Source organism: Onychostruthus taczanowskii, unplaced genomic scaffold (genome assembly GCF_017590055.1).
Source record: "Onychostruthus taczanowskii isolate IOZ18803 unplaced genomic scaffold, ASM1759005v1 scaffold11, whole genome shotgun sequence".
NCBI classification, from domain to species: Eukaryota; Metazoa; Chordata; class Aves; order Passeriformes; family Passeridae; genus Onychostruthus; species Onychostruthus taczanowskii.
In genome coordinates, this window is record NW_024497629.1 from 8,496,273 (window position 1) to 8,516,470 (window position 20,198).

A 20,198-nucleotide genomic window follows, 5' to 3' on the forward strand; every position below is an offset into this window, starting at 1 on the left:
TGCTCCTGTTTGCTTTAGGAATCAGTTAAATAATAGACATGTTTTGTTTTAAGATCTACAAAGTGCCATAAACCTGAACCTGCCTGCTCAGCAGCCTACCCCTTTTATAGATGGAAATGTCAAGGCATCAGAATTTTGTAGCTATTCTGATTAAAACGTTTATTCCATGTATTTCTGTGTCCCCATTTCTGGAAAAACTTGAGGGTGAAAACAGCTGTCTGTTCTTACCATGCTAACAATTTCATTATCTCAAAAAACAAGACTGAACCCTACTGAAAAGTGCTATTTGTGAGCATGAAGCAGTGGGGGTGTGGATGGGGATAAAATTTAGACAACTTTAGATCCAACTGCTGAAAAAATCTGTTTCAATGGTAAATTAAATTCAGCTACTATTACTACACTACAAAATTCACAGCTCACTTAATCCTGTAATCCTAGCTCTGCAAAAGTCTTTTTCTGGACCTGTGCCCAATATATAGCCCCAAACCCTAAGGCCCACCTGCGATGTGCAGTCTTTGGGGGAAGAGAGGGGTGGAAGAGCAGCTTTTCGAATCAGTTGTTTCCAGTGTTTGAACTGGGATGTTGATATTTCAAACTGAAGAGCCACCTACATGCTGTGCTGCTGGACTCAAACTTTCCAAGTGTCTGTGGGATACAGGCAGGTTACCCGGTGCTTAACATCCCTTTTATCAGCATGCTCCGGTCCCCTCCCCTGCTTGTATTTCCCCAGACTGCAGCAGACTCAGCCAGGCTAATTCTGCAGGCGAGCTTGCGACTTCAAGATCTTTTTTTTTCAGATGTACATCCCTGCCTTGGTTTTCACAGAGGCTGTAGCAAAGCAGCTCGGCCACCTAAAAGGATAAATCCCTGGCCTCCCTTCCTTCTCCCTGAAAGCCTGCGCGGGTTCTGGCCCAGGCCCGAGCACCCGCCAGCGCTGAGGCGGGAGCGGCTGGCGGCGCTCTGAACAGGGCAAGATCCGCGGAAACTGCTGGAAGCAGACTGAGAGAACGAGCCCCAAAGCACCAGAGCTGACCACGGTCATGCCCCCGGCAGCTCCGAGACGCGAACCCCGCCCAGCTGCCACCGCCCTCCGCTGCTGCTGCCCCCGCCCCTCAGCGCCTCCCCAGCCCCCCGCGCGCCGCAGCAGCTGGCGCGGCCGTTCCCCATTGGCTACGGGGCTGCCCGGGCGCCGCGCGGCCAATGCGCGGCGGCCACGGCGGGGCGCGTGGCGCGGGCGGGGCGGAGCACGCAGGCCGTGGCGGCGGCGGCGGCGACCGAGGGAGCGGGGCAGCCATGGGGGTGCGCGGCGCGGGCCGGCTGTGGTGGGGTAGGAGCCGTGAGGGCCCGGGGGGCGGTCTGAGGGGGCAGTGGGACGCGGCGGGACGGGGCTTCCCTTTCCCAGACTTCGTGGGCCCCATCGCGGTGGGAGGGAGCGGGGCCCGAGGCCGTGCGGCCGCTTCGCGGGGCGGCGGGCGGAGCGGAGAGCCTCCTGAAAGGAGATTGTAGCCAGGTGGGGATCGGCCTGTTCTCCCAGGCAGCTTGCAGTAGGACTAGAGGATATAGTCTTAAGCTGCGCCAGGGGAGGTTTAGATTGAACATTAGGACGAATTTTCTCACACATAGGGTAATTAGCTATTAGAACGGGCTGCCCGGGGCGGTGGTGGAGTCACCGTCCCCGTGTTTAAGGAAAGACTGGACGCGACATTCAGTGCCATGGTCTGTTTGGCAGAGGGGTGGTCGGTCGTGGGCTGGACTTGATCTCAGAGTGTTTTCCCAACCCCACAGGTTCTGTGGGGCAGCGCTCGCAGTCGCGGTCCGGCTGTGGCCGGTCTGTGCCGCGGGGGCGGGGGATTGCTCGGCGGGTTAGCGAAGCACACTTAGAGACTCTGATTCTAAAGATCCCAGCAGGACAAAAAAAAAAAAAAAAAGCATCCAAAAAACCGATGTTTATCTCTCACCCTAATCAAGGACTTTCTTTGATTTGAGTGACTTGAGTAAGCGGCGGTGTTGTGTGTGCCTGGCTGCCCTCCCTTGAGATCTGGTGCTTTGAGGGCAGCAAGAGCAGTGACCGAGGTCAAACGGAGGAGTCCGAGGCGGGCTGGTGTTCCCCATCCCCTGCCCCTGCTGGTGTTCCCCATCCCCTGCCCTCTTGTGTGCTGGAGGAATCGGTAAACGATTCCCTCTCGGGCCCTTCGATGGAAACGCCGAAGGTGCCGGGAGCTCTGCCCCAGGCTGTGGCTCGCACGTGTGCGGGGATGTGGGGCCTCGGCACACCGAGCGCTGCTGCAGGAGGGGGTAATTGTAGGAGGAAGCTCACAGAATCTTTATCATCATCCCGTGACAGAAGATTTTTTTTTGTAATAGATCTTCTGACTTGCAACTTTGCGGTTCAGTTAGGACTGGTAATACCAGCATACTGCCTTAGATGGTTTATTGATGCTTTTGTCTTTGTGAATTGTTTACATTAGAAAGCAGCTTTTGAAGTCAGATTATCTATTTCTTTTTTTCCTTAATAACAGGGACAGATTTGCATTTATCTGGCTTGATGCTTATAGGAAAAGGATCTTTTTCTTTGCTGAAGTTGAACTAAACCTTGAATATTTCACTATAGAAAGTTATGCCGCCAGTTCATGACTCATAGTTTAAAAAACGATGCAGTGACAGGGGACTAGGTGAATTCCACCATGCACTTTCTTTTGTGAGTTCCGTTTAGCAGGTGTATTTACATAAGCTAGAACTTCTCTCTCTTTCAAGGGGCAGAAGTTGCTGAGTGAATTCTGTCTTCTGAATGTATTCTGCCAGAGATCACCTAAAAGGTGAAGCGAGAATATGCTGATTTCAATTTAATGGTATCATTCTGTCTAGGGGAGGTTTTTTTCCTCGTGAGAGTGACTGTAACATTCAAGAAGCTTTTTCCATCTTTTTTTTCTTGCTCTACCCCAACAGCAGCTGCTGCTGTAGGTCATCGTAACATGCTGTGACAGCTACAGATCGCCTTGGAAGTCAGTTTTTCAATGCTGATGAAGTGCTGCTTATGTATGGGTGCACTGAAGAGACAGAGCCGATCTAACGCATACATCTGGTGGTGGAATCCGACTTTGATCACCCCAGAAGAAAAGGGTTGGGTCCTTGTGCTAGAAGAAACCATTAGAATAGGGTAGTGGAGAGGGGACTGGCTTATAGTTTGACAATTCAGTCCTGATCTCTGCTTGAGTCACCTGGAAGATGTTACTTCTGCCAGCTTCACTCTCCTGCAGAACAGGGGTAATGAAACTGGCTTTTGTTTTGTGGGACTGATAAAGAATAGGTGATGCTGCTGTGACAGATATAGTCTGCATACCATGTGCTGTAGAGTTTCTGCATCACTGACCTGTTTTTCTCTCATGTTGAGTCTTGAGAGAGAATCTGCAGCCTCCCATTGAAGTTGTTAACCACTTGCAGCAAACCTTTTTTATGTCTGGTTCTTACTTGGGTGTCTGAGCTCTTACTCTCTCCAGTCTTTAGTGGATTAAGAAAAGTTTTTTGCTGTGTGGATTCTGTTACAGAAATGCTTGTCATCTCTCAATCTCCCTGACTAGGTAGAAGGAAGGATTGTGAGGTTTTATGTACAAAGTCTCAAGCAGTAATAAGTTCCAGAAATTATCAGAAGTACAAAGCCATAAGAGAAAGCAATTTCCTTCTATCTTATAATGTTATTTTTTTAGCATTCTCGGGATGCTTGAGTTGTTAACCAGAGAGATTTAGCTGTTCTCCAGTCTGTTCCGAAAGACAAATCAATGGTAGACTAAGATCCTCATGAGCAAGAATGATGCACTACCAGTGCATCAAGTGCTGGTCCTAAAATCACTGTAACTGTGCTAAGCCTAGTTGGGAAAGTCCTGCATGATGTGATCCTATGAAAGATGTGTTTGAGTGCCTGCTGTGCAAGAGGTTTGAACAATTGGCTTAGGAGTCTGAAAGAAAACATAGCTGATGGTGGGGATCCCTGCAGAAGGTCTGGTGCCAGCAGGAGTTAGGGTAGGAGCTTTGACAAAAGTCTCTCTGGAGAGTCATAGCAGGAGTGGTGTAACTCCAGCTAGCTTTAGGCACAGACCCTATTTTACATGATCCTATAGAATCATGTTTTAAGCAAGGAGGGAGAGCATCTGTCTTGCTTTTTTATCTGGTCTAACTGGAATCCCTTCCCACCACTGCTGATTTCCGAAGAGTGGGGAGACGATTTAGCCATGGCAACAGGAGAGTCGTAAATGTTCAACAGGACTGCTGATGTCTTTGCTTTTCTTTGTAGGCACGGTGAGCTGCACTTTGTTCCTGGCAGTTAACAGTTTATATTCAGCCAGTGATGATGTGATAGAGCTCACACCAACTAACTTCAACAGGGAGGTCATTCAGAGCGACAGCCTGTGGCTGGTGGAGTTCTATGCCCCATGGTAAGAACTGCAGCTGTGTGTTTGCTTGCTCTTATGACAAAGAAGGAACACAGGAATCTGCTGCTCATAGCTCAAGGTTTCATTCAATTGTTGGTAGCACAGTTGTCAGTGTGATGGACTCATGAGTAGCAAAATAGCTGTACTTGGGATTCCTGCTTTAAATTATATTCATGAGGGAAAAGGCAGGAATTGGCGTTTCAAGTTTGCAAATAGAGCCTGGTAACAAAACCTGTGCCATTTTTCTACTTGATTTGTTCTGGTTAAATTAGTATTAAAAATGACTGATTAAAGTGCAGTAGGTAAGTGAGAAAGTCCCTCACTTCTGTTTTTCTGAGCCAAATTCTGATGTGAAAGCACAGGCCTGAATTCACACTTAAAACTTCCAATTTCCATTTAAAAATACTGGCTTTGTGCATTTAATTTAGCATCCCTCTTTGCCTTCTTTCTGCTCAGGTCCAGAGTATGGAGTTTCTATTCCATGTAATTTCTGGTGATATATATATTCCATCTTTATACAAATCCTCTGTGATATTGCCATCCAGAGCTCCACATTCTGGAGAAAATGGCCTTTTGTTGCCACAGCTTGACTCTGGACCGAGAGGTTTGGGGAAAGCCTTGCTGTGCCCCTTGTGGTGTTACTGCAGTCTATATGATGTGGAGTTTTTCCTCAGAAGCCTGAGTGATGGTATGATCTTGTGGCACAGGCTCTTTTCCTCTTCTTGAGTAAATCCTCAGTCTCCTGCAGTTTGCTGTGACTGTGAAATAGTTGTCACATCTGAATGACATTTACCCTTCTTGTTCTTTGTTTTTTCTAAAAGGTGTGGTCATTGTCAAAGGCTAACTCCTGAGTGGAAGAAAGCAGCAACAGCTTTAAAAGTAAGTTTAGCCTTTCAAATGTGCTTGTGGAAATGTATTGAAGAGAATTTGGCTGTTTGGCATCTGGTTTGGAAATGTGGAGGGGTTTGGTCCCTATGACCATTTTCACTTTAGTCATACTTGTGTTGCCAGAAAAGGGTTATTCAGGCACCTGAAAACCCAGAATTTTTGTTTTGTTTGGTTTGTTGTATCCTTTTTAAAAGAAGCCATTGAATTGTAGAGGAAGAAAGTCAGTTCTGTCCCTGTGAATTCCCATTACTATTCTCTAGGACTGAAAACAGTTTTGTAAGCCATTGGTGCTGACTGGTCAGAAGAATTAGTCATGTTGTGATTAGCTGAACTCTTGCCTATGTGAAATATATATATATATTCTCCTTCTTAGAAAACCAAACAAAAAACCCCAACTAAATAATAGCCCAAACAATTTAAAATTTATTTTGTCATGCTGAAGAAAGAAGTGGACATTTACAGTGTTCTGTAGTTTAATGCTTGTGGGGTAATATGCCTCTCTTCCGTTGCAGTCCTAGTTAACTGCCCCTCTCTCTTCCCCCCTTCCCTTGTGCTCCCAGCAGGGAAAAGGTGTTAAATTGCTGTAGAAGTCTTGGGTGTCATTTTTTTGTTTTGTTTCTGCAGGGTGTAGTGAAAGTGGGTGCAGTAGATGCAGATAAACATCAGTCCTTGGGTGGACAGTATGGAGTCAGAGGGTTTCCAACTATCAAGATATTTGGAGCCAACAAAAACAAAGCAGAGGATTATCAGGGTAAATGTGATGAATTTTTAGATGTTGCATGCCTAAAACTTTCCCTGAATGCAGTAATCATGGTAGGTGTTAATGCTGTGTTGAGTGGTTTTTCCTTCCTGTCTAGTGCTTGCAGTAATGGAGAGACAGGTGGGTGGGAGTGGTTTGACCAAATTGTGTAAGTCTTAGCATTGTCTAACAGTCCCACCTGCAGTCCATAGTTGTTGGAGATTGATAAGGAGTTTCAAGGAATTATTCCTTTCTTCCTGTTTATTTAGAGCTTGCCATAGAGTCACTCCTCATAAGAAAAGCCAGGTAATGAAAAGGTGCAGTGAAGTCTGTCTTGCTGCTTGTGTTTAAGTCAGATGTCCCACCACTAGTACCGTATCACTCATAGCCCTCCTGCTTTTCCTGAAAGATCTTTAGGGTGAGGGAGGATTAAGTTTGTTATAAAGTTAGGAGCATACCTTTAACTGGCCTTTTGATGGTTTGGTCTTTTATTTTGCTGCACTGCAGGTGGCAGGACAAGCGATGCTATTGTTGATGCTGCTCTAAGTGCTCTTCGGACCCTGGTGAAAGAACGTCTTAGTGGCAGAAGTGGAGGATACAGTTCAGGAAAACAGGTATTTTGGAAATGTGTGTTTGAGGAAATGTGTGTTTGCTTTTCAGCTGGAGACTGTCTTGTACAGGAGATCAAAGCTCCCAACTCAGTTACAGAATTGGAAGAGATATCTGGAGTTTTATCTAGTCCAGGTGCCCTACCCAGGGCAGGGCCACCTGGAGCAGATTGCTCAGGGCTGTGTCCCCTAAAGTTGTATCTCCAAGAACTGAGACTCCAAATGGTATTTCTTACATTTCAACCTTGTCACTTTTGTCTCTTGTTGCAGCAAAGAGCCTGCCTTTGTTTTCTCTACTCTCCTGCACACTCATTACTTGTCAGATGCTCAGAGCCCTTAATCAGCTCTGACCATTGGGTGGACTTGCTCCAGTGTGTACATGCCTGTTCTGTGGGGGAGCCTAGAACTAGACCCAGCACTCCAGGTGTTTCAGATTGTGCTGAGCAGAAGATTGCCTCCTCAGACCTTCTGGCAACTCTCTGCCTAGTGCAGCTCAGGAGGCTGTCGACCACCTTTGCCACAGGATTGTAGTGCTGGCTCGTGTTCAGCTTGTCCACCAGGACACTCATGTTCCTCTTTGAAAAGTTGCTTTCCAGCTAGTCAGTTCTCAGTGCTTACTGGTATAGGGGGCTGTTAGTTTCCAGGTTTATCTCCCTTTGAATTTCAGGGTTCCTATTAGCCCCATTCTCCAGGTGGTTCAGGTACCGTTTGCCTAATCCTAATCTAAATTAGACAGATTAAGGTCTTTTAATTGATAGTGTTTTTCTGAAGTTGGCTTGCTGGGTTTCTTCCTGAAGGTAAATTGAAAAGTTTCCTTTTAAATTCAAAGAAAAAGCTCCTACTACTATTTCTGAGTCGTGGTACAAGTACATTCTGACATCCTCAGGGCCACACAGAAGACCTGGGTGGACTGTACCCTCTAGTGTGTATCACACTCCCACTTGTTTGTTTTGCTTGGAAACCAGGACTTGATTCCAGATGGAGTTGGGCGTTGGAGAGCACTTTATTCATGGACAGATCAGTGCATGAAGAACTGAAAAAGTGTTCCCCCATCTTCTTGGTAGTTAGTTTGACCTGATTTCTCTTTTTTCAAGAGAAGGTTCATTTGCTGTGTCTTGAAAATGCTGTGGGGAGTAGGCTGTGTGTACTGTTAGTTCTAAAAAAGGAAAGTTGTATGACCTAACACTGCCTCTTTTGTATCTTGCTCAAATAAAGATCATTTGGTTCAATGTGACACACACAGGAGTTGGCCTGTGTGGGAGACCAGTTTTGGTTACTTCTTATGTGAGGGTCTGTTTGTTTCTTACAGAGCCGGGAGAGCGGAGGTGGAGATAAGAAGGATGTGATTGAGCTGACTGATGACAGCTTTGATAAGAATGTCATAAATAGCGACGATGTGTGGATGGTGGAGTTTTATGCCCCATGGTGTGGGCACTGCAAAAAGTAAATGAGGTTTTACTTTAACGATTCAGCTCCTGTTAGTGCCTGTTTTGTGTAATACCCTTAATCCCTTAAAAGAGACCTTGCATCTCTGGTATACCAGAAGTGAGTTTTTTTGTAAGGTGATCTAACAAAAATTTGTGGGCTTCTGATTAGCCAGAGCTTCATGCTGCTCTGGCCACATTCCTGCTTAGCTGTAAAATTCCCAGTTATCAGTAGGAATAAGATCTGGAAGTTATATTAAACTTTTAATTCCTTCAGATGAAGGACATCAGTCTTGTTTGGATAACCCTCTTAGCTGTCATTCTCAGCAAAAGACTTTTCTTCTTGAGTAAAACATGCTACATAATGTTGAAGTGTGGTATACTTTTGCCAGCTCTGAGAGAGCTTAGGGCACTTGTACTCTCTGTTTTTCAGCCTGGAGCCAGAATGGGCAGCTGCTGCCACTGAAGTGAAGGAACAAACAAAAGGAAAAGTAAAGCTGGCTGCAGTAGATGCAACAGTCAATCAGATGCTGGCAGGCCGATATGGGGTGAGTGTGCTCTGCAGTGGTTACAATTGCCTTTCCATCTCTACCAGATCAGATTTCTCTTCAATCCTTACTGAACTGTTCCTTAGTCTGGTACTACTTAAATGTTTTGTGTCAGAAATAAGTGACACGTTCAGTTTGTTTCCCACAAATAATTCATGAATTTCAGTAGTAACATAAATAAGTGGAGAAGGAGGAAAATAATTATTCTGGATGTTGCTGAGGAGAAAGGCTATTTATTTCCATAACATCTTGTATACCTTTATCATCTGGAGTGGGACGTCTCTTTCTTGAGACTATAGGCTGGTGGGGCATCTCTGGAACCCTTGGAGCTGGTTATCAGGGATCACTGACAATATCAGCTGCCCAGATCAGGTGTGTTGCTCACCAAAAGAGAATGGATACTCTTGAATTTTTAGTACGGTCCATGGAGCTTACAGTGTGCTGCATAGTTTCCCTCTAAGTGCACATGGCTGACAACGTAGAGAGAACATTGAGCAAGATTTACTTGAAGTGTAGCAGAAGGAGCTTAAGGCCTTACTGCCATGTAGGCCCAGTGTTGTCCACCCCCAGACAAATCAGGAAATTAATGTTTAATAACTATCAAGGGTAAACATAGTCCTCAGGGTGCTTAAACCTGCAGTGCTTGGTGCATCTAAATTGAGGTAAAACCACTGCTGCTTCATCAGGCCAAAACCCCAAACAGCAATTTAGTGTACATTCACCTTGTTTTGAATTGTTGCAAAGGTAGGAAGCTACAAAATTCAAGTTGAGTCAGAACATGTGAGACTCGATACACAAATATGTTGAATCCTCCCTTGCTCTTAGTCTAGAGGACATCAGAGAAGCAGATAATTTCTACCATAAATACTCAGGTTCATTTGAGCTGATGGTTTAAACTTGTCTTGCAGATTCGTGGATTTCCCACCATTAAAATCTTCCAGAAAGGAGAAGACCCTGTTGATTATGATGGTGGGAGAACTAGATCTGATATCATTGCTCGTGCTTTGGATCTGTTTTCTGATAATGCACCACCACCTGAGCTCCTGGAGGTACCTATATATCATTTTCTCAAATTTCTTTTCTGTCATACTCTTGGCAGCAGTTTTTACTGATCTATATGAACTGTAAATAAAACTGTCTAAGTGTGGTGCTTCTGCACTGTTTTGCCCCAGAAAGTAAAGGATGACAAGCTTTGAGTTACAAAAAGCTGAATGTTCATTTCTGCTGTCAATTTGTTGTTGTCTGGAAGATGCTCAGAACTGATACAGTGAAGGCATTGACAGGATGGTGCCAGAGTGTCTGAATCTGCTCTTGAGGAATGAGTGAAAAAGTTGAGTTCTGTTCCCCATCTCTTTTCTCACAAAAAGAGGGCAGGGCCTTGCCATTGCAAGCTGTCCATTAGGAGATGCATGATGAGTAGTTTCACTTGTCCAAAAAACTCCACCCTCTGTCAGGTGACTTCTTTTTTCAGCTTGCTGTTGGCAGATTTGAAATAGTGATCACTTGCCTCCAAAGTGAGGTGCATGCAAGACAGTCAGTTGGGATGCAGGAAGGAAAAAAACAAAAAAATATCTGTACTATTAATAAAGATATTTTTATATGGTGCTTATTTAATCTTTCTTATTCTTCTTTTTTATTTTGTATGCATTCTAATATTAATACATCAGTACATGTTGATGTATGTGTATATGCATATGATTGATTTATATATATCAGAGGCTGCATGCTTAGAAATTTATTTACTGGAGGATGCACAATCAAAGGTTGGAGACCACTGTTGTAGGTCACTGGATCAATTCCTTTTTGAGACAGATCCCACAAAACCAGTGTTGCTGTTCCTGTTGCTTGAACATCCTCATCCACAGCAAAGGCTGCCTCTGCTGGCTTTATTTGTGCTCACAGGCATTTGCATGAGCCTGGGGATGCTCTTTCCAGCCTTGGACAAGAACATTGATTTTGAGCAAGAAGTGACATCTGACTATGCCTTCTATAAGCCTTTTTTTGGTACTGCAGTTTCCTGTTGCTGCAAGTCTCAACAGTAGACTTGGTGAACTCTTTGTAAATTGCTCTTGTACTGGGGGACCAGTGAAGTAGAAGAGACTTGTAAGCTTTTGTGTCAAGTTGTTTCAATGCTTACTGCCTTGCAAGATGGAGTTATTAGGCCATTGGAGGAAAGTACAGTCACAGCTAAAGAACCAGGTCTTACTGTCATTGACTTTGTGCTGGTTTCTTCTAGATAATTAGTGAGGATGTTCTGAAGAGTACCTGTGATGCTCATCAGCTCTGCATCATTTCTGTCCTGCCTCATATTCTTGACACAGGTACACATACAAGCAAGCAGACTTCTTTGTCACTTAAAGCATGTAGCTGTGTTTTTTAACTTGTCCAATTCTATTTAACAGGAGCTTCAGGGAGAAATTCTTACCTGGATGTCATGTTAAAAATGGCTGAAAAATACAAAAAGAAAATGTGGGGGTAAGTGTTATTGTCCCTTGGTCATCTTGGAAAAGATGTGAGCATTTCTGGGGGTAAATGGGATAAAATTTGTATGATACTTGTTTAGGCTACAGAAAGAATTGTTCCTTGTTCAGGGGTAGCATATCTTGGTATTTCACTAATTACTGGAGAAGGCAATGCTGTGACTTTAAAATAGCTATTTTAAAAAATTCCATCCACCTCTCAAATTCTGCATTTACAAATTATATCTAAGCGTTAATGAAATTAAGCATCTTTTACTCTTGTCCTGAATACTCAGGTATTTTAGGGAAGTTTCTTTTAGCGTCTTTTGCTGGTTGGTGAGTGCGCCAGTGTGTCTGTTGAACTCTCAAAGAGACAAGTAAGCTGCAGTTTATTAACATGTGTCATGCTCTCAAAGAAAGAGGCCAGCAGGCTATGCCTTTACTACTCCTTCTCACAGATGCAGGTTAGGATCTCTGGGACTTCTCAGGAAAGTGAGAGTTCTTCTGCCACACTGACTGCTGTGAAGAGGAGCAAAATGGCATGAAAGCCTGGGGGAAAATGCTGAGATTGGCTCATTCCAGACCTTCCTCAGGGGTCTTGTTAAGATCAGAGGAACTGAGACTGAGTGTCCTTAGCTAGAAATCCTCCATAGTGATATTTGGGCAGGACTTTGTAATCTTTAGATCTGTGGCTTTTAAACTTTCCCCTTAATACCAGCTAAAGCGTAGCTGTGTTCACGTTGCTAACATAGTTCTTCCCCTGCACTGTGTTTAGTGGCTGTTCTTATCCATCTTGTGGTGGCTGTGTGAGTGGGACTGGCCTAGAGGTGCTGCTGAGAGGGGACTTTCTTCTGTTGCAAGGTTCAGGATGAGGACTTTCCTTTTCCCTGCTGACTTTGAAAGTGTCGAGGGCAATACAGAGCCCTGCTTGAACTCTGCAGGGTTGCAGGATATGTGATTTGAAAATTATTGTGGTGCCTAATCTCATTATTAATTTTCTATTTCATCTTTTCCTCAAGGTGGCTGTGGACAGAAGCAGGTGCTCAATCAGATCTTGAGAGCTCTCTGGGGATTGGAGGCTTTGGGTATCCAGCAATGGCAGCTGTTAATGCTCGGAAGATGAAATTTGCCCTTCTGAAAGGATCATTCAGTGAGCAAGGGATTAATGAGTTTCTCAGGTATGAAATCTTCAAGTGACTTAAATCTTTCTTTATCTAGGGCTATGAGTCTTTAGACTACAAGCAGACTCTCCTGCATCACACAAGACTTGCATGGTTAAGAGAATTAAGATGAGAATTCTGTGGAGTCAGGGAAGGTTTCAGTGGCAATTGCAATAAAGCAGTCATTACCTTTTTGTGGTGTGCAGAATTAAGTTGGCCACTTAGACCTAGGTAGGTAGTTTTAGTACAATATTTGAAAACAGAAGTAGACTTTGATGTTGAAAAATTCTGTTTTTCTGGTAACTTAAGAAATAACTTACTAATTAATTCCATTTAATTCAGATGGTGCATTCTGACTAGTCATTAGTAATTGGGAAGTCCCCAGTTTGGGAATCATAATGGGTGCTCTTGAAGTTCTTGAGGTTGTATATGTTGCTGTTCATCTTTCTGATTCAGTTTAGTCCTGTCTTCCCCCACCCACCTTTCCATTCTCCTGGCACTTGATAAATTGATTGGGAGAGTTGAAACAATCCATCCAAAAAGTCAATAACGCACTGCTCAGCACAAGTCCTGTGAAACTGCCTCTTGTGTAGCTGGGCAAGAGCCAGTGCTGAGAAGAATGGAATAGGGAGTGGAAATGGAGAGGATGACAGAAGGTGACAGCAGCACTGAAACAGAGCAGCTAAACTTAAACTGTTACTTTAGTGTGGTCAAAGTGAAGTGGGAACTCTGCTTCTACATTGTCCTGGCTTAGGGCAGATTTGGGAGAAAAATTTACTTTCTACAAGAACCCCTTTAGGATTTAAGCAGCCCCTCCCCCAACTCATTTTGGAAAAGATATCCTTGGAGAAAAGCGGGAAAAAACCTGTTTATTTAACAGATAAAGCATTTACTAGCTCAAAATAAAATGGACAGTATTAAACAATAAAACCTCTTGCTGCTCTGAAGAGATTACTAACTTAGGAAGTCCTTTTTGTGGGTTGCAGTTCAGCTCACACAGTCTCTTATTAGTCCCTCTGGTGCTGGAAATGCCAGACTAGACCAGTGGACTGTTAAAAACCACCTTGAAAGCACTGGGTGGGGGATCCTTCAAAAACTGAGAGCAACATCTAACAAAGACCATCTAGTTAGTTAAGACCTGTTAACTAACTAGTTAACTAGTGACATCAGAAGTCACTATTAAGTCCTTTTCCCTGAAAGACTTCCATGGCCTAAGAAAATATTACGCCTGACAACCTGATGAATCTATCATTAGTTGGTTAGTCCATCTTTGGGATGCTGCAGGTGAGGCTACAGTTCTAGACAGTACTAAAAGGAGGCACTTAAGATCCCTATCACATGATCAAAGTATTGACCAAAGAATGATAAGGGGGACTAACCCTCACAGTCTCTGGGCACGGGTCCTAGGGAGTGTGACACAAATCTTTGTGTGTACAGACGATCTCTATATGCAGCAAACCCAGTAGAAGACCATAAAACAAGGGATTCAACAATTTAAAAAAATAACAGTAGCAGAAATTGTCTTCTCAAATGACCTAAACACTAAATCCAGACTTAGTACCTTATACATCTGTGATATGGCGAAAACTTGTACGACCTGGGCCACAAAAATACACTTCTGCTTAAGCAATAATGAAGGGAGATGACAGAGAGGAGACCATGCTTAATATGGCAAAGAAGCTCTGAGCTCATGCAGATGCTGTGCTTGGCCCAACACATGCAGGAATCACAGCTGTAGAAACATGTCTGTAGAAATTAAAAAATAAGATGGAGGTGAATCACAAGAAATTCAAAGAAATAAGAGAAGAAATGAAAGAGGGCTTTCTCCAAATCTCAGCAGTACAGATCAAAAGTTCTGGTTCCAAAAGCAAACATCCCCCAGATAAGGAGAAAAGGTACATCTCATGAGCTGAGCTGTGGTTCTTCTTGTACAATTATAGAGAAAACTTGAAGAGATAGGATAGAAAATCTACTGCTGCTCTGGCACAACAGGTGCTTAAATTAAAAGACAGCAAGACTCAGAGAAAAAGTTCCACCCAAAAAAAAAGCAGGCCCACTAGCCCATAGCCAAACTGCCAGGTATGATAATGATGATGACATGTTCAATCCCCTTAAAAGAACCTCCAAAACATATGCCCAGGGAAAAAAGATAACCAGACTTAGAGGGGCCCTGCCTCTAGCTAGGTAGAGACTAAGGAAAACCATATTTTTTAGACTGTGTAGATTCATTAGCCTGGCAAATCATAACCACAAAAATATAAAGCCTTAGTCAACACTAGTGTGCAGTACACATTAAGTCCATCAAGACATGCGGGGGCAGAATCTGTTTCTATTGCTAGCATGACAGAGGGGTCATAAGATTTTACTCTAGTGAATGCTGATGTTAACCTGACTAAAAATAAGTGAAAGAAATATCCTATTGTGACTAGCCCAGAAGCTCCATACATTTTAAGCATAGACTTCCTCCAAAAAAAGGGTATTTCAAAGACCCAAAGAGACTCAGGTGGGTGTTTAAGATAGCAGCTATAGAGACAGAAGGCATTGAGCAATTAAATACCTTGCTTAGGCTATCAAAGAACTCATCTGCAGTAGGACTTCTGAAGGGGGAAGAGCAATGAGTACCAACTGCCACTTTGACAGCGTACTGCCAACAGTACAGAATAACTCAAGATGTTGTGATTCCCATCCATAATATAATCCATGAGCTAGAGAGCCATGGGGTGGTCAGCAAAACCCACTCACTCTTCAACAATCCCATTTAGCCTGTACACAAATCTGAAAGAAAATAAAGACTGACTGTAGACTGTTGTGCCTTGAATAAAGTGACTGCACCATTAAGCACTGTTGTGCCAGACCAGCTCAGAAAATTCCTTCAGGGAATATCCTCTCAGTCTCTACACCACTCAGGATTTTCCATGCCTGGGTGTACTTCTGGGTCAGGGGTCTCATCAGCTCTTCTAGATATGTCAGCCCGCATTCTAGACAAGATGCAGACCATATAAAGGAAGCTTACTAAATTAAATACTAGGATGGTGGTATCTTTAACATTGAGGGAAGACTGAGAATTCTCAAAAAGTGACTTCATAGATTCACAGGAGAAAAAGGAAAGGAAAGGCTGAAGAGCCTCATCCCCTGCTCCTCCTCTGACAAGCTGGGTGCAATTACCAATAAATCCCCAAAACATGCTACTGGAACTAGGACGCAAGGTAGGACAAAGAAACTGTAAACCATACTTGTCTAGAACAGACTCCAGTACCTTAGTAAACTCCCTATAAATCATTACACTGAGCTCAGCACAATAGCTATTCTAATCCATGCTCCTCTGCTATAAAAGCTATGTGTTAGGGACAATACTGGAGATATTTCCAGATAAGAAAATAAGCCCAGGGACCAGAAAGGTATTAAAACCTCAAAAAAGCCTAAGAACCCGAAACACATGAAGGCCTCCACCCCAAGAAACATTACGTATTCAAGGAACATGGCTACTGACTGCTTTATCCCTATACAGAGTAAGTACAACCAAAATGCAATCAGTACAGTTTTTTTTTCAATTTCTCCCGCCGCATGTTTGGCGCCAAAATAATGTATTTTTCTTGCTTTAGGGCAAATTTGGGAGAAAACCTTCTAAAGGGGCTCTTCTAGAAAGTAAATTCAAGCAGCCCCGCCCCCAGCTGGTTTGGGAAAATATTTCCTTGGAGAAAAGTGAGGGAAAAACTGTTTATTTAACAGGCAAAGCATTTACCAGCACAAAAAAAAATGGACAATATTAAACAATAAAACCTCTTGCTGCTCTGAAGAGATTACAAACTCAGAAAATCCCCTTTGTGGGTTGCAGTTCAGCTCACTCAGTCTGTAATCAGTCCCTCCAGTGCTGGAAAGGCCGTGGTCCAGGTCCGGTTCTGGTGGGCCACCGATGTGAGCTGCTGGTGCTCTTCTGGGTTTTCAGTCCACAGCAGATTTAAACAGTTCAAGAAAAAGAAAAATCACAGTCCAGGAACTTCTGTGCCTTAGCTAGCTAAAAACTAACTAAAAAGCAAAGGAAAGCTCTCTCCCACCGTCTGTCTGTTCTGCAGACAACACTGTTCAGGAGAAGGATGTGGGGGAGTGAGTGCTGTTTCTGATAACAAACTCTGCACTTCTTCTCTTTCTCCCTTTGCTCTTGGAACCAGTTTTAAAGGTGCAAAACTTATTTCTGGCCTAAACAGATGAATGGGGATAGAAGCATTATAAAGTCACCTCAGGACACACATAAAGTACCAACTGCTGTAAATTATGCAAGAGCCTTTGAGACCTTACATGAGAAGTGTTATCTCCATCTCTGTTCTTGGAGAATGGCAGAGAACAGCAAGAATTGCAAAAGCAAATGCAACAGCCTCTCCCCACCTTGCCATAAGAAGCACATTAATTGAATGCAGTTTCTACTGGATTAATGGAATCAGTGCTATATTCTTACCTGTGAAAGTGATCAGACTTTCTTCTTAATGCCAAAAAAAGGAACATTCTTAGGGTATCAAGTTAAAGTCGGGGTACAGATGCAAGAACAGAAACACCAGATGGTTTGTACTAAGGCACGTGAAAGTGTCTGCCTTTGTCAGACATGGCAAATTTTCTTAGTCTGTAAAGTCCATCTTAGTGAAGTTTCTCCTGGGTGAGGCTGGATGGTGCTTCAAGGACACAACAGCCAGTTTAACAGCTTATATTGCATTAGGTAATTGGTTTGGTATTGTCTTATCATGCAGCACTGCTTTTTAGAATAATCTCTTCCTGACACTTCAGCTCAGCTCTGCTGCCTAGAGAAAGCAGTATAATCACAGCTGGTGTGGCTGGCCATTCACTCAGCTGCTGTTGGCAGCTGCTGCAATCTAATAAGCAGTCTCAGCAGTGTTGACTACAAGGAAACTGGCACTGTGAAGAGCAGAAAAATTGTGAACTCCATTTGGGGAGGAATGCTAATTCAGTCTTATTTGCCTCTGAAAGATGCAAAGGGATTAGTTCCTCAGGATTTTAATGCTGGGCTTTTTGAGCAAGCCTAACTAGCAAGCTCAGGGTGGAGCTTGTGTCTCAAACAAAGCTGGTTACCTCGAACCCTTTGGAACCCACTAAAGAAGATCACTGGTAATTTCCACTAAAACTTGCAGGTGACTTCCAGAACTAGAATTACAGTCTCCCCTTGGAGTTGCCTTAAGTGAAAAACTGTTAAAGAGGCTGCATTTATCTGTGATTTTTACACTGCTGAAATATGAAATAGTGTATGTCACAGATGTCTTTGAATGCAGGTGTAAATTTTCAGTGCTGCTGTAAGGGCTCTGTCATTTTCTGCTTCTTGAAGTTTATGCATCCGGACAGTTTAGATCTACTTAAAGAGATGAAATATTGAACTTGTATTCCTTTTATCTGAGGCATGCTCTGTTCCAGGTGGATGGAAGTTGGAGGAATTTCTTAAATTTAACTTCTACTTGTTTTTTCTCAGGGAACTCTCCGTTGGTCGTGGTTCTACAGCACCAGTGGGTGGTGGAGCTTTCCCCAAAATTCATTCAGTTGAACCTTGGGATGGCAAAGATGGTGAGGTAAGAGATACTCCATTTCTGAAAGTGCTTAGCAATTGTGTTCAGAAGTGACAGGATAGAGTAACTAACACCTGTCACTGTGAAAGTTCCTGTTGTCACAACATTGTGGCAAGTTGTGTTGATGGTTTCCCATTATCTTAATCCTGCCAGCAGACCAAATGGTACATTGTTCATCTAACATTGCAGACCAGATGTTCCTGCCTGTTAGGATGTGATCTGAAAGGTGGATCACTTGGAGCAGAAATGTGTTTTACCAGTGCTGATTAAGGGAGGTGGTAGTGCATGCATTCAAGATCCCAGCGTTGTGGAGTTCTGAATATGCTGACCTTGCCATCGAGGTCTTAATGCCAGAAAACTTGTTAGGTAAAACCTGTGTAATAAATAACATGGTGACCAAGTCTGCCTTCTTAAGGTTCAACATTGCTGTAAAAACCAACCAAAGTTACTGCAGTCCTTTGATCTACTTCAGATAGATAAAAACACAGAATATGGTAGTAGTTTTGTTACATAGTTTATTTGTATAGTCTTCATCTGAAGTATTTTGATTAGTAAAAAACTCCTAGTCTAAACTGATCACTTGTCCTGTGCTTAGTGCACTTGGACTTTTCTGAATGAAAGAGATGACAGGAGAGAGCTTTACTCTCAGGATGAAGCAAGAATCTTTGCAACTCGGGGATCTCCTGGCATTAAGCACTTCTAAACATGTACTCAAAACCTTCCCTTTTTAACAGCTTCCAGTTGAAGATGACATTGATCTCAGTGATGTGGATCTGGATGACTTGGGTAAAGATGAGCTGTGAGATCTTCAGGAAACTTCTTTTCTTGGGAAAGCCTGCGCAGCAGTTTGCAGCCTGGATCACAATCAGACAGATATTTCAGTGGCCTTTTTATGGAGAAGTAGCACATGACACACTGTGCTATTGGATGCACTGCAGCAGTGGACTGTACGCATCTCAAGAAAACATTGCAGAAATTCTATGAATTGTCATAACCAGTAAACTTGATTGTATTCTTGATTGTGTAACAAATATTTTGAGGACAACATGGATATTTCTTTGGAACATCTTGGGTTTTATTTTGTTGATAATGTGCTGTTTGAGTGTTACTGGAGGCTGTTAGTGTAACCAATTTTAACTGTAATTTTTTTCATGGAGGTGGAACCTGCTCAGCTTCTGTTTCAATTAAAGAATAAAATATTTTTTGACACACAGTGTTAGTCTTGTATAGAGTAAGAAAGGTGCACATAGTACAAGCAGTCCCATTTTGGATGACTCTTGAAAGTGAACTGTAGAATAGAGAGGCTTGTGCAGAGGGGAGTCCTAAACCACCTCCTTGCTGTGAGATCTTGACAGTTTGGCTAAAGCTTGGTAAGATGGACAATCTTAGTTTAAATGCTCTTCAGTCTTCCTTTTCCTCTTCCTTCTCAGGGGCTTTCTCTTTCTTTGTGCCAGCCTTCATAAGATCATTAAAACAATGGAAGTGGGGTTGCTGCTGCAATGAGAGATGCTTAGAGCTGTCAGTCTTTCCCCTGGATTAGCGATGAAGCTAATCTATGTTTTAGGGCATAAGGATTTCCAGGTGCTAACAGAAAACCACCCTGGTGCTGTCTTCAGCAAATAGAGCACTATTTCTTCACTTCCCGTCTGGCGTTGTTGAAATTGCTATTTCCTTTGGAAGGGGAATCAGGACTGTGAATAGGGATGTTTACTGCTGCTTTTTTTAATAAAAATACTGTTATTTTATTGCTCTCCATGTCTTGTATATTGGTGTCTGGTGAAGTGACCCTGATGTGATCAGCTTGTTTATAAATAAGGAATGAAAGAGCTGAAAGATTCCCCTTCTGTCAAGGAAATAACATAATATGGATATTTGTCATTGGTGCCTGTAAGAGATTGCCCGTAGCTCATCCCCGTGAAAGGCAGTGCCAGAACCATGGGCAGCCAGCAGTAACTGTGAGTACATGCAGGAGATGCGCTCCAACTCTTAAATCATCCCAGCAGATGAGCTGTAATGGAACTGTTCTAACTGAAATATCTTTGCAAAAACTAAACTCATGAGTACTTGGGCTGTAGGTCATATTATGATAAGTTCCACAGCACTTTTGAGGATCTTTCCTCTTAGGCTTTTGGGTTTTTTGTTAAATTAAAGGAACTTTGGGCTTGCTCTGATGCTTTCTACTTTTTCTGTTTGGATTTTTTTTAAGTTTGCTTTGTTAGAAAAAGAGGACTGTATACACCTAGTAGATCCATTAGCCACCATACTTTTTAAATTGTTTTATTTCACGTCCAGTAGATATTCCATCTTTGTAATTTACCAAAAAAAATAAATACTACCATAGTACCTCTGCCTCTGAAATATGTTTTTGTAAAACTATGAAT

The 20,198-nt window shown here is 43.1% G+C and overlaps 1 protein-coding gene across 1 annotated transcript; it reads left to right on the plus strand.

Moving 5' to 3' along the window:
* The first annotated feature begins 1,237 nt into the window (after positions 1-1,237).
* Positions 1,238-20,160, plus strand: PDIA6 (protein disulfide isomerase family A member 6). The gene is made up of 13 exons (XM_041420343.1): positions 1,238-1,327; positions 4,289-4,430; positions 5,249-5,306; positions 5,940-6,066; positions 6,562-6,668; positions 7,972-8,105; positions 8,520-8,634; positions 9,543-9,683; positions 10,871-10,955; positions 11,037-11,109; positions 12,113-12,271; positions 17,724-17,820; positions 18,552-20,160. The coding sequence occupies exons 1-13, from the start codon at positions 1,294-1,296 to the stop codon at positions 18,618-18,620; spliced, it is 1,341 nt and encodes a 446-aa protein (XP_041276277.1). The 5' UTR covers positions 1,238-1,293; the 3' UTR covers positions 18,621-20,160.
* The last annotated feature ends 38 nt before the right edge of the window (positions 20,161-20,198 follow it).

Coding starts and splice junctions, on each gene's coding strand:
- PDIA6 (XM_041420343.1), top strand. CDS start 1,294: ATGGGGGTGCGCGGCGCGGGCCGGCTGTGGTGGG. Junction 12,272..17,723: donor GGGATTAATGAGTTTCTCAG/GTATGAAATCTT, acceptor GTTTTTTCTCAG/GGAACTCTCCGTTGGTCGTG. Junction 17,821..18,551: donor GGGATGGCAAAGATGGTGAG/GTAAGAGATACT, acceptor CCTTTTTAACAG/CTTCCAGTTGAAGATGACAT.